At 41.7% G+C, this 14,305-nt stretch overlaps 1 protein-coding gene across 1 annotated transcript; it reads left to right on the forward strand.

Annotated features, from left to right (window-relative positions):
• Window positions 1-9,263: 9,263 nt before the first annotated feature.
• Window positions 9,264-13,050, forward strand: tnni1d (troponin I, skeletal, slow d). The gene is made up of 8 exons (XM_073838935.1): window positions 9,264-9,458; window positions 9,583-9,631; window positions 9,940-9,975; window positions 10,074-10,115; window positions 10,202-10,333; window positions 10,467-10,556; window positions 12,331-12,513; window positions 12,739-13,050. Exons 5-8 carry the CDS (start codon window positions 10,205-10,207, stop codon window positions 12,841-12,843), a joined length of 507 nt encoding a protein of 168 aa, XP_073695036.1. The 5' UTR covers window positions 9,264-9,458; window positions 9,583-9,631; window positions 9,940-9,975; window positions 10,074-10,115; window positions 10,202-10,204; the 3' UTR covers window positions 12,844-13,050.
• The last annotated feature ends 1,255 nt before the right edge of the window (window positions 13,051-14,305 follow it).

Here is a 14,305-nt window from a genome sequence, read left to right on the forward strand (position 1 = left end):
GGGAACAGCCAGAACAAGGGGCGAAAAAGGATGAGCCTGGTGAATAGGCCAGGACACAAAATAAAGGTCTCTGCCTGGGCGAATGCCAGGACAAGAGCTGTAATACGCCTCTGTCTGGGGAAATTGCCAGAACAAGAGGGAAAATTATCTCTGTCTTAGGTTATGAAGAGAGGACAGAGGAACCAGGAGTAACCATGAGGTCAAGGTCGTAAAACCTGACGAAGGTAAGAGGTGTGGACCATCCCGCAGCGTTGCAGATGTCCTGAATAGGGACACCTGCCAAAAGGGCCTTGGAGGCAGCCACGCCTCGAGTTGAGTGAGCCTTAACCCCCAAAGGTGAAGGGAGGTCAGAGGACTCGTAGGCAATAGAAATGGCATCAACGATCCATCTACTGATAGTAGGTTTGGAAGCAGGACTCTTAGGGGTGCCGTAGCAGACAAAAAGTTGCTCCATCTTACGCCACAGGGCAGCTCTGTGGACATATGTGTCCAGTGCTCGCACTGGACACATACAGTTATACTTCTGCTGGTCAGGCTCCAGAAATGGAGGAGGATAGAAGGCCTGGAGTACGACGGGCTGTGGTGTGGATGTAGGGACCTTGGGAACATACCCCGCTCGAGGGTAAAGAAATGCTTTGGCCAGACCGGGCGCAAAGTCTAAATAAGAAGGGGCCACTGACAAGGCCTGAAGGTCACCAACTCTTTTTAAAGAAGAGAGAGCAAGTAGCAGAGCAGTCTTGATCGTGAGCATGCGATCAGAGACTTCCTCTATAGGCTCAAAGGGTGGCCTACAGAGGGCTTCAAGCACCACAGCAAGGGTCCCAGGTAGGAACCCGGGGGCGTACCCGAGGTCTCAACCTCAGTGCACCGCGGAGGAAACGAATCACTAAGGGGTTTTTACCCACAGTCAGTCCCCCAATAGGTGAGTGGTAGGCCGAAAGTGCCGCCACATAAACCTTAAGGGTGGAATGAGTTAGCCCTGTAGAAAATCGGGTCTGCAGGAACTCCAGAACTGTACCAATCGGGCAATTGACTGGATCTAACTGGCGGTCTCTATACCAGGAGGAAAAAAGTTTCCACTTCAGGGCATAAAGTTTCCTCATAGAGGGAGCTCTAGATTGAAGGATGGTCTCAACAACCTCAGTTGAGAGACCCGAAGCTATGAGTTGTGCCCCCTCAGGGGCCACACCCACAGCTTCCACATTTCTGGACGGGGATGCAGAATGGAGCAGTCCGCTTGAGAGAGAAGGTCCCTCCTGATCGGGATTTCCCATGGAGTACCGTCTAGGAGGGAGATCAGGTCTGAGAACCACGTTCGACCCGGCCAAAACGGGGCTACCAAGAGTAGCTGGACCCCGTCCCGGCGCACACTTTCTAGAACTCCCGGGAGCAGAGCAATCGGGAGAAAAGCGTACAGACGTAGCCTCGGCCACGTCTGTACCATAGCGTCCAGTCCAGCGGAGCTGGAGGAACTAGAGGGTACCAGAGGGGACATTGCGATGTCTTCTGAGTCGCAAAGAGGTCCACCTGGGCTCGACCAAAAATGCTCCATATCTGCTTCACCACCTCGGGGTGAAGCATCCATTCCCCGGGCCTCGGCCCCTGCCTCGACAGGATATCTGCTCCCACATTCATGTGGCCAGGGATATGAGCTGCTCTTAACGATAGCAGTATGCCCTGGCACCACAAGAGGATCTGGTACGCCAGTTTGAACAACGGCCGTGAGCACAGACCCCCTTAAAGTCCCCCTGAAATCAAAATTAAAGTTTTTTGGCTTTTAGTATGAATATATTCATAGTATGAATAGTATGAATATATTTCGTATTTTAGTATGAATATATATATAAAGCCTTAAGGTGATCTATAAGCTAGTGTGCTGCAAAACAAAGACAAAATATGGGCATTCAAAATATGGGCATTCTTTACAAGATATGGGCATTCAAAACTTACAGTCTCGTCACTTCCGCCAATATGAATCAAGGATTTGGATGATATCACCGTGCACTTCAGTTTCTCATCAAACGTTCTGTCCAATCAAATGCTCTCTAGAGTCCGTAGTGTCCCGCCCCCTACACAGAGACGCGGAGGAGATCATAAGCGCTCATATGTGCGGTCGGCATGTATTAAACTACACAGCCTCAGCATGATAATGATCACTATTTCGTTTTAGCAAGTTTCTATTGAATTTGTGGGGTAATTTATTAGTCTGTGGCTGTCATAAGCTTACAAATGCGGCTTTACCGAGCTCAACGGCTCTTGCCCGAGCAGATATAAATGGAACGCTATTGGCTATTCAAAATTAGTGGGCGGGGCTGTGCGATATGTTTTTGTTTCAGTTAAAAGTACCACATAGAATAACGCTGCGTGTTTCAAGGCACTTCAGTGGACCTTTAATGGTTGATGTAGTACACAACTGTTGTGCTGTCGGTGCGTACGAGCACATGACGGTTCTGTAGGTCTGGGATGAAGTGTTTTAAAGCTCGAAACACGGCCAGCATCTCCAGGCAGTTGATGTGCCAAGGGAGATGGTGGCCTGTCCACAGACCGCGGGCTGAGCGGCCATTCATGACCGCCCCCCAACCAGTTAGGGATGCGTCTGTCGCTAGCGTTACGCGGCGGCAAGGAGCTCCCAGCACTGGGCCCTGGGAAATGAACCTGGGTTTCTTCCATATGTCTAAGGCACGTAAGCAACGCCGCGTGACCTTGATTGTGCGGAATGGATTTCCCCTCGGGGAAAAACCCTTGGTTTTGAGCCACCACTGTAGGGGCCTCATGTGCAGTAGTCCAAGAGGTATAACATTGGAGGCTGCTGCCATCAGACCCAAAAGTACTTGAAACTGTTTTACAGTGAGTAGCTGGCCTAGCTTGATTCCTCTGACTGCCGTGAGAATCGAATCGATCCGAGCAGGTGACATTCGTGCCCGCATCGTGATTGATTCCCACACTACACCTAGATAAGTGGTTCTCTGTAATGGAGATAGCACACTTTTCTCGGCATTCAGTCTCAACCCCAAGTTTTTCATGTGAGCAAGAACAACATCTCGATGTTGGACCGCTAACTGTTCTGACTGGGCCAAAATCAGCCAGTCATTGATATAGTTTAGAATGCGGATGCCCTGGAGTCTCAGAGGAGACAGCGCAGCATCTACACACTTTGTAAAGGTGCGGGGTGAGAGGGCTAGGCCGAAGGGAAGCACCCGATATTGGTAAGCTTCGCCCCTGAAAGCGAACCTCAGGAACTTCCTGTGTTGGGGAAGGATGGAGATGTGAAAGTAAGCGTCTTTCAAATCTATCGTGACGAACCAGTCCTCGGACCTGATATGCGACACGACTTGATTGACTGTGAGCATTTTGAACTTCAGTCTCTTGACTGAGCGGTTCAGACGGCGGAGATCTAAAATAGGCCGCAGCCCTCCATCCTTCTTGGGGACAATGAAGTAGCAGCTGTAGAACCCTGACTCTCTGACTCTCTGTCCACCTCGATGGCCTCCTTCCTCAGAAGAGAAACTACTTCCTGCTCCATAACCAGAGCCTGCTCGGGACCAACAATTGTGGGAAAAATTCCCGCCGGTTCTCAGACCGCCGAATTGGATGTAATACCCTTTCTCTACAGTGTGCAGGACCCATGTAGACACATTTGGCAGTAGTTTCCACGCTGCTTCAAATTCTACTAAGGGAACCAGCCTCTCGAGACTGGTCTCTGGTTGTAATTGAGGCCCCCGTAGGGGCGGCGAGCACCTCAGTCCCGCTACGTTGCCGGGCGGAAAAACGTGAGGCATAAGCTTGCTGGAGACTGCCGCGCCCTGTAGCTCTGGCAGGGGTAGCTGACAGGTCTCCTGAGGGCCCCGAGGAGAGACGGACACTGTGTGATGCGATGAAACCCGCTCATCCTGGAAACCCGCTCCTCCTCGGTAAGAGGAGCTCGTACACGGCTGAGGCTGCTCCCGCCCAGCAGCCTCGGTGGCAATAACGCGGCGAGGGAGGTACCGCTGGAACGCCGCCGCTTGTTTGCGAGCCTCCTGGTATCTGCTGACGACAGAATCGGCTGAGTCACCGAACAGACCAGAAGGCTGCAGCGGGGCGTCCAGAAGGAAGACCCTGTCTTTCTCCTTCATATCCGACAGGGTCAACCAAAAGTGTCTCTCCGCGGCTACCAGGGCTGCCATAGACCGCCCTACTGCTCGGGCTGTCTCCTTTGTAGCGCGGAGAGCCAGATCAGTGGTACGACGGAGTTCTAACACGTCAACTTCCTCGCCGTCGTTTAGCTTTTTGAGCAGATCAGCCTGGTATGCCTGCAGCACTGATATGGTGTGCCTACAGGCTCCAGCCTGACCCGCGGCTGTGTACGCCTTGCCCACCAGCGCTGAAGATGTGCGTAGCGGCTTGGAGGGCAAGGATGGAGCCTTCAAAGATGATGCCGTACCAGGAGATAGATAGCTGGCTAATGACTCTTTAACTCGCGGCATCATCTTATACGCGTTCTCGTCAAGCCCCGCCACGTTGCCATAATAGTCAGAGGCGGGGACAAACAGGCGGAACGAGAACAGTCTTCCCCAAGATCTTGATATCTCATCATGGAGATCGGGGAAGAAGGGAAGGCTCCTCCTTAGAGGTGGTTTCTTTGTCCGCAGAAAGCGTTCATCTAGTCTGCTTTTCTGCGGCTCATGTTGTTTCTCGGCGGGCCAGACGATGTTAAGTTTAGCGACCACACGAGTAACCACCTCTAAGAGCTCCTGATATTGGGGCGAACGACTGGTGAGCGGTTGTTCATCAGCGACGCTCTCCACGTCAACCTCCTCAGAGGAAGACAGGAGAAGCATCGAGCCCTCATCCCGGGGGGAAGTATCCGCAGAGCGGGCTTCCACAACCGGCGAGAGAGCTGTAGATCTGCTGGGTAAGAGAGGAGATAGGGGTTCACCCGTCTCCGTCCCCTCCAGCAAATCTAACTGCGAACCCCACGAGTGCAGCTGCCGCTCAGCCTCGGCTGCAGCGGGGCCAGCACCGCGGGGAACGCTTGTGAAGGCTCCTTTCTCAAAAAGAGCCTTCCGGGAGCGAAGCACGCGAACAGGAAGCAGATCGCAATGCTGGCAGCCAGCCCCCTCGAGGGCTGACTCAGCGCGCTCCGCTCCCAGGCAAACAACACATAAGCTGTGTGTATCCCCGCCAGTGATGTAGCGTTGGCAGGGAGGAACACACCGCTTATAATGTGATTCACCCTCGCTCACTCTAACTTTCTCTTTCTCTTTTTTTGCCCCTAGTTTCAGACATTATCACTCAAATAAAATGTGTGCTAACTTGTACAAAAAAGGAGTGATAACCAAGACACAGACACACAGAGTGCTTCGCTGAAATGACAGAAAGCTGACGCCGGCTCTGTCGCACGTGCTTTTATACTTCCTGGTCACTTACGTCACCCCGCCTGTGACGTCACTCCCTCCTTCGGATTGGTTAGACACACGATATTCAGAGCGTGGTTCGCCAATGGCGTTCCCCATAGCGCTTGACGCAGCTGAGTTCCCGGAAGTCAAAAGTGACACCTGTGCTGGCCAGGAGGATAGTGAGAGAGGTCAAAAAGAATCCAAAGATCACCACCAAGGTCATCCTGATGAATCTGGGCTCTGCTGGTGGCAACATCTCAAGGCAGACAGTCCAACAGACACTGCACACCGCTGGGTTCCATGGACGCAGACCAAGGAGGACACCACTTCTCAAGATAAGGCACACAAAAGCCCGCTTGGCCTTTGCAAATGCTCATCTGGACAAAGGAGACTACTTCTGGTCTTCTGTTTTATGGTCAGATTAAACAAAAATTGAATTGTTTGGCCACAATGATGTAGCCTTCATTTGGCGTAAAAAAGGAGAACCCTTCAACCCTAAGAACACATCCCCACTGTCAAACATGGTGGTGGGAACCTAATATTTTGGGGGTGTTTTCAGCCGGTGAACCAGGGAAACTAATCACAGTAAACGGCAACATGAAAAAGGAGCAATACATCAAAATTCTCAACAACAACATCAGGCAGTCTGCAGAGAAACTTGGCCTTGGGCACCAGTGGACATTTCAGCATGACAACGACCCAAAACACACAGCAAAAGTGGTGAAGAAATGGTTAGCAGTCAAAAACATTAACATTTTGCAATGGCCCAGCCAGAGTCCTGACTTAAATCCAATGAGTATCTGTGGAGGGAGCTAAAGATCAGGGTGATGGCAAGGAGACCCTCCAACCTGAAAGAGTTGGAGCTCATCGCTAGATGAATGGGCAAAAATACCAGTGGAGACATGCAAAAAGCTGGTCAGCAATTATAAGAAGGCTTTTCTATTGATTATTGAGAAGGGTATGAATAATTTTGGACATGCCACTTTTTGTTCAAATGTAAATAAAAGCTGAGAAATATTTTTTTTCCCACAATGATGCCTCTTATTATCTTTTGGGAGAAACCTGTGTCATTTCCGGTCAAAAAAAACCTTGCTTGATTTCGGGCTTAACTGCATTTTGTTTTCTATGGAAGCAATCAGTATATACCTCCTGTAAATATGAGAAGATAAAAAAATAATAGAAGGATTGTATGTTTTATTTTGCATAGATTTATTTGATTTTTTTTATTGTTTGAATAGCCACTTACCTAATCTACCACATTGTGGTTTCATGTGTGACAGGTGTTGAAAGGCAGTGATGCATTTGTGTCATCAGCCGATATTGAGACTATAATAACTGTGGTAAGCAAGTTCTCTGTAACTGTGTTGGTATCACATTTCAGAATAAATAGCTGAAGCACCTGCTATGGACTAGTGGCAGCATGTCAGCAATGTCATTTTGCTGCTTCCACCTATTGTCTTCTTTCTTTTGCAAACATGCTCTTTCATAATGGCAATACAATACAACAATAAAGCTTGTTAAGAAGAGCATCATAAATTGTTTCCTCTACTAATAGTTTGTCACATTCTCAGTGAAGTATGGTAATGCATTTGTTGGTAGAGCAGAAATCATTGCTTTTTATATATGACAGATATTTGACCTCTAAGTTGATAACTTCCTGCTCAAGCATATGATTAGAAATTTGCAGAACAGGCATGTGGATTGTGGTTGGCGCTGCATACCTTTCTGCAAGCTCATTATCTGACAGTTTGGCAGGTGAGAAGTCACTTTGTCTTTAAAAATGAAAGCCTTTTTCAATGCTTCTTGAGAGAGAAAAAAACATTATGACATTATTCTGTGATTTAGTGAAAAATCAATTAACTACTTAAAAATACCATTTTATGTTTATTACTTACGTTCTATTTATTTGCCATTTTGATTGAAATTAATGATGAAGAGAAATACCTTTAATAGATACCTTTAAAAAACAATCTAATGTATTATGCATTGTGGGGTTTTTTAGTTAATTTTTTGGGGCTTTTATGCCTTTAATGGACAGGACAGTAGAGGGATGATAGGAAATCAAGGGGCAGAGAGAGGGGAGCAGGACTGGCAAAGGAGGCACCTCGAGGCAGGAATCAAACTCGGGTCACCGTGAACACAGTTGCGCTATATGTCGGCGCATTAACCACAAGGCTAATAGCGCCAACAAATGTGTTATGTTTCAATGACATAATTATTAGTATTAGTACTTATTTATGAGAAAAAAATTCTTACAATTTCTTTCATTTTAAGCAGTTCCTGTTAGCAAGCTCCATGTTTTTATTGTTATAGTTGTGGTATGGACTATTTAAACTAATTTTTAGAACTATATCTTTATCGTTATCTTTATTGTTATCAATCTTGGTGGGAATGGGCCTTAACCCTGCTCCTAAATCACAAATTTCACAAATCGTATCAGTTCGTACAAGTAAGGTCATGCGAATTTGTATGATTTGTGAAAAACTATGGATTTTACAAGGTGGCAAATTAACAGAAAGTTGTATGAAGGACTACCCCTAACCCTGCTCCTAAATCACAAATCATGCAAATTTGTACAAGCAAGGTCATACAAATTTATACGATTTGTGAAAATTCATTCATATCTTACAAGGTGCCAAATTTGTAGGAATTTGTATGAAGGACCACCCCTAATCCCTCCCCTAAACCACAAATTTCACAAATCGTACAAGTTCGTATAAGTGAGGTTATACGAATTTGTACGATTTGTGAAAAATTTTACATATTTGACAGCATGGCAAATTCATGGAAATTCGTATGAAGGACCAACCTTTACCCTGTCCCTAAATTACGAATTAGGAGTGAGGTTATAGTGAGGTTATATGAATTTGTACAATTTGTGAAAAATTGTGCATATTTTATGAGGTGACAAATTCATAGGAATTCATATGAAGGACCACCTCTTACCCTGCCCCTAAATTACATATTTCACAAATTGTACAAATTTGTACGAGTGAGGTCATACAAATTTGTATGATTTGTAAAAAACTATACGTTTTTTACGAGGTGGCAAATTAGAAATTTGTATGAAATTCACAAATTTTACAAGTTTGTACGAGTGAGGTCATACGAATTTGTACAATTTGTGAAAAATATGACATATTTTATGAGGTGACAAATTCGTAGGAATTCATATGAAGGACAACCCCTTACCTTGCCCCTAAATTATAGATTTCAGAGTGAGGTCATACGTTTTGTGAAAAATCGTGCATATTTTGCAAGGTGGCAAATATGTAGGAATTCGTATGAAGGAGCACCCCCAACTCCACCCATAAATCAGAAATTTCACAAATCGCATGAATTCGCATGAGTGAGGTCATATGGATTCATACAATTTGTGTGCCCCTAAATCACACATTGCACAAATCGTACAAATTCATACGAGGTCATACAAATTTGTGCGATTTTTAAAAATCGTTTGATTTTACGAAGTGGCAAATTCGTAGGAATTCATATGAAGGACCGCCCTGCCCCTAAACCTCGTAAAATACATACGAATTGGTTGTGAGATAATGTCGCAAAATTCATAGTAACTAATGAATAAATTCACTGTCTATTGATAACAGCAATATTAAATGGGAAAACAACCTATTATATGAGAAAAAATTACAATACCTTTACAACTTACAATATTATAGTGTGACATTTAATCATTTACATACATAGCTTTTCCCAGCTGTCTGTGACCCATGAGAAGAGACTTGCTATCCATTTTTGGGTCATGACCTACCAGGGAACTATTTTAAGAGTGTATATCAGCATGGGGATGATTAATATTAATGGAGTCAGTATTGTGTTTGTTAATGTGTGTGTTTGTGAACTCAACTCCAGTCCAGAGAAAAGTCATTGTGTATTCTTATGTATTGCTGTATTGTCACAGCTTCGTGGTTGGTGATATTTCATTTGTAGAACACTGCCAAGGCATTCCTGGCGACAGGCACTATATCTGCCAGCCAGTGGTGGCTGGACTATAAAATCCCTTTGTCTCAACTCTCTGTTGTTCTGCCTCTTGTCCGTGACCGTCAGCCAGACAGAAACCAGGTATAACATCTCTACTTTAAATAATAAAAAAAAACTGCTGTAAAACTGGTCATAAGAGTCTGTTATATTTAGTGTTTATTATTTATGATTTATTTATTTTGTATTTTTCATCTGAAATCTCTAGTTAAATTTATTTGTTAGTAGTTCAGCAAGAAGGCAAAATGGGCGAGTAAGTACAACTTTTTTTTGTTTCTTAAGATAGCCACTCAAAATGCATTTCATCACTATTTAGTGATTAATAAATGTTTTGAATTACAAGTCAAATAGATTTATTACTCAATTTGCTTTAATAAATGCCTTACTAATGATTGTTTCCTCTTTGTTTTTACTTTAACTATTGATATCGGCAGTCCGGTAAGCAGTTGTTTTCAATACTATTTTCCATTTATACATACAAATACCAGACATTTAAACAGATATCAGACTCATGCTTATGTCCACATTTAAATGTTGATGCTTGTTTTAAATTGTCATTTGCCAGTTACGACGACCCGGAAATCCGAAATTGGAACCGAAAGTATGTCTTAACTGTTTTAAAAGTCATGCCAAGCAATATTTTGTTCAAATACATTGCTTTTTATCTATATCTCATTTCCCTTTCTTTTTTTTTAACAGCCAAAGTCTAAAATTTCAGCATCTCGAAAACTTTCTCTAAAGGTTGGATTACCTACATTATGGTACCTTTGTTATTTCCTACTTTGTTGTGAAATTGTTAGTAAAGCTCCTCTTCCATCTTCAACCAGATAATGCTCCTTAACAGAGCAATAGATGATTTGGAGAAAGAGAAACAGGACAGGGATGAAGAGAAAGATCGCTACCTCAAAGAAAAACACCCTCCTTTGCAGCTTTCTGGACTCTCTCTGGCGGAGTTACAGGTGATGCATTTAGTCAGAAAAAAGATCTCTGAATTAAATTCAGTCAGTTGAAGACAAAATGTGCAGTTTAGCTTCATTTAATAGTTCTGAAATCTTAGGACCAGTGTTATTTATGTTGCGTATCCTTCCTCAGAATCTATGTAAGCAACTCTACTCCAAAATCGATGTAGTAGATGAAGAAAGGTACGACTATGAGGATAAAGTCAAGAAGCACAACAAAGATGTAAGTATAAAACCAATCAGTAAGATATTTTCGGTATATACTATTCCCGGAATGAACATTTCAAGGTAAAGCCAATACAGGCATGATATAGGTTTGAGGTATTGGCCCCAAATAGGTTTGTTCCACATCAAACCCATCTTAATTAGCCCATATATCTTACAGATTTGTACCGGGGCAAGTTCAGAAAAACATAGAACCTGTGGACAGTTCCATTTGGGGTCCATACCTGAAGCCCATATTGTGTACATTGGTTCTAACAAGAAATGCTGACTAATTTCTTGCCCTTAAAGTCTACTGTGCTGTAGAGTTTGGCTCCAACACTGATCAAACCAGTTAATCAAGGTTTTGAGAATTACTAGAAACATTCTTACAAACAAATTCTTGGAAAGTCATCAAAAACTGTGGTTGCTTTATCTGTCTAGGTTCTTGAAAATAATTTGAACTATTACAAATGCCTTGTCATAGTTATGTAATGCCCAAGACAGGCTTTATAATTCCAAATCAAGAAAGGCAGGTGTTGAGAACAACTTACATAATATAGACAGATTAAATTGCTCAAGGCTCAAGGTTTAGTTCATTCACATGGTGCATGATCTAAATCCACGTTATACTAATAAGAGACTATCCTCACAGTTGTAGTCAAATTTTTACATACACTTTGCAGTATCTGTAAAATGTTAATTATTTTACCAAAATAAGAGAGATCATACAAAATGCATGTTATTTTTTATTTAATACTGACCTGAATAAGATATTTCACAGAAAAGATGTTTACATATAGTCCACAAGAGAAAATAATAGTTCCTTGTTTGTCCTGAACAGTTAAACTGCTCGCTGTTCTCCAGAAAAATCCTTCAAGTCCCACAAATTCTTTGGCTTTCCAACATCTTTTGTGTATTTGATTCCTTTCCAACAATGACTGTATGCTTTTGAGATCCATCTTTTCACGCTAAGGACAATTGAGGGACTCGTACGCAACTATTACAAAAGGTTCAAACAGTCATTGATGCTCCAGAAGGAAAAACAATGCATTAAGAGCCTGGGGGTGAAAACTTTTGAACAGAATGAAGATGTATACATTTTTGCCCTTTAGAAGCTAAAGAAGATGTTTACATGTTTGATTGATCTTTAAACTCAAAAAGGTAAATAATATTTTATGTGAAATATCTTATTCAGGTCAATACTAAATAAAAAATAACATGCATTTTGTATGATCTTTCTTATTTTGGTAAAATAACTAACATTTTGCAGATACTGCAAAGTGCATGTGCAATTTTGAGCACAACTGTATAATCGCAGGTTAAGAGCTGTACTTTTGTGATGCAAACTTGTGTTGGAACTATGGTTTTTGGAAACACAGAATGGTTGAACTATGCTGTGACCACACAGTAATTTATTTTATGAAGCACAACCAAAGCAGAGGATCATACCATGCAAAGCAAACACGAGACCAGGATTCCACTGGTAAAACCGGCCAGAGACACAGCAAGAAATACACAAGACTGACAGCACTGACAAGACAGAAGCAACAATGAAAGTAAAGGTCACAAAGTAGGTTCACAGTGAGAACAAATACAAGGCGAGCACCAACTGCCAATGCTGGGTAATCTTCATGTAGAATACAAAAAGAAAAACAAACAGGGCAGAAGGAACCGTGATCAAACCCATCTTCTGTACTAACCAAGGGACTGCTTTTGAGATAAATGGATGTTGGCTTTTTGAGTTATGATTGAGTTTGACTGATAATGGAAATTTTGTATTCCCTTGATTTGAGATCAATGAGCTAAAGTTGAAAGTTCAGGATCTGGGTGGGAAGTTCAAGAAACCTGCCCTGAGGAAGGTACGTGTGTCTGCTGATGAGATGATGAGGGCCCTGCTGGGCTCCAAGCACAAAGGCTCCATGGACCTCCGTGCAAATCTGAAGTCAGTCAAAAAGGAGGATATCAAACAAGAAAAGGTAAGGCCATGAAAGTGCAATACAAACACTAAAAAATATAAATTGTGTGAGAAACGTGAAATTCAATTTTATTTATCAGGATTTGACTGGATGTTATATTATTTTATAATTATTATATAACACTTGTTTAATCACAGTCACAACAGACACATTAACTCATCATCACAGTATCGCAAAATTCCCAAACTGTTCCGCTACAATCCAACGTTCCTTTCTGTCAAACAGGTCTTGACCTCTGAAGTAGGCGACTGGCGTAAGAATGTGGAAGCCATGTCTGGAATGGAGGGAAGAAAGAAGATGTTTGACGCTGCTGGAGGAGGAGGCCAGTAAGCTCCTTCATGAAACCTACCTGACCTTCTGGATGGTCTTCGAAGAGAAGATATCAGATCGAAAGGATGAGACTGAAGTGTTTTCTGGCTTCCCTAGTGAAACAGTAATAGATTTAAAATGCATTTATTTCATACTAAGTGTAGTTCAATTCTATTAACATATTTACTGACACAGACTTACTAATATAAAAATTGTAATTAAACTTTATTTGGAGTAGTACTTGTGTACAACTTGTGCACATTTCTTAATTTTAACCTAAATATGTTTTAATGTCACTATTGATGAGGATTGTATGATCTTTAAATAAAATCGGTCTTTAAATGCAAAATAGGTAAAGTGTACCTAAAGTATACTTACAATAGTTTCACTTTAGCACAATCAATATATTTTTAGTTGGCACTACTTTCAGCACTACTACCAATTTAGCAGACTTTAAATATACCAGTGTATACTTAAAGTACAATTGCAGGGTATTTTTATTAAGTACTTAATATATAAATGTATTTGTAGTATACTTAGCATTAAATAAATGTATTTTAAATACATTTTAGTATATTTATTTTTCACTAGAGTTTGTTGATCTTTCAGAGCCAACTCAAAGTAAATGCTAAGTATTAGTTAAACCAGAATGTAAATCCTGCAAATATTTACTTACCCTTTTGTTTATTTAATTCTGAATTATGTTCTTATTTCTGTGGAACACAAACGTGTAGAAGAATAAATCACGAGTTGATAAAGCACCATAAAAGTAGTCCATACATCTCATGATCTTTTAGGTCTTCTGAAGCTATGGATTGCACAAAAAGTATTACAGTTGAACCCTTGATGTCACATGGACTATTTTAACAATGTCCTTACTACCTTTCTGGTTCTGGGAAAGTTTCAAAATGTATTCCTTAAAAAATATGATTTGACATATCTTCTTTAAAGAATCGACAAAAACATAAAATAGAACTTAGTAGCATTTTCAAAAATATGATTTGACATATCTTCATTAAAGAATTGACAAAAACATAAATAGAACTTAGTAGCGTTTTTGAAACTTACTTAGTCTGTGGTCAATTATTTTCATTATGACTAATATAAATGTGTCAAATGATAATAATAAAAAAAAACTCAGATGGTATAAGTTTGACTGGGATATATATGTTTTTGTGTGCTACAATGAAGTCTTAAGTTGGCATTAAAAGTTACATTATTAGGTAGAAGATGATTTTATTATTTTCTATTTTTTTTAGTATTCACAAATACAGTTAATTTAGCCTGATGATGAAAACATACATTTGTATTTTACTGCTTTTTATCATTTTTCAAAATGTATCCAATTGGGTCTCATGACGAAAACATAAAGTTCCCAAAGGTACGTTTTCACCATGAGACAGATAGTAATTAACACATGAATGCATTCAATTTCTTTTTAAGGACAGTGAAATAAATTACAGTTCTATGTGTATTTGTTAGG

The sequence above is a fragment of the Garra rufa genome, chromosome 4 (genome assembly GCF_049309525.1).
Source record: "Garra rufa chromosome 4, GarRuf1.0, whole genome shotgun sequence".
NCBI classification, from domain to species: Eukaryota; Metazoa; Chordata; class Actinopteri; order Cypriniformes; family Cyprinidae; genus Garra; species Garra rufa.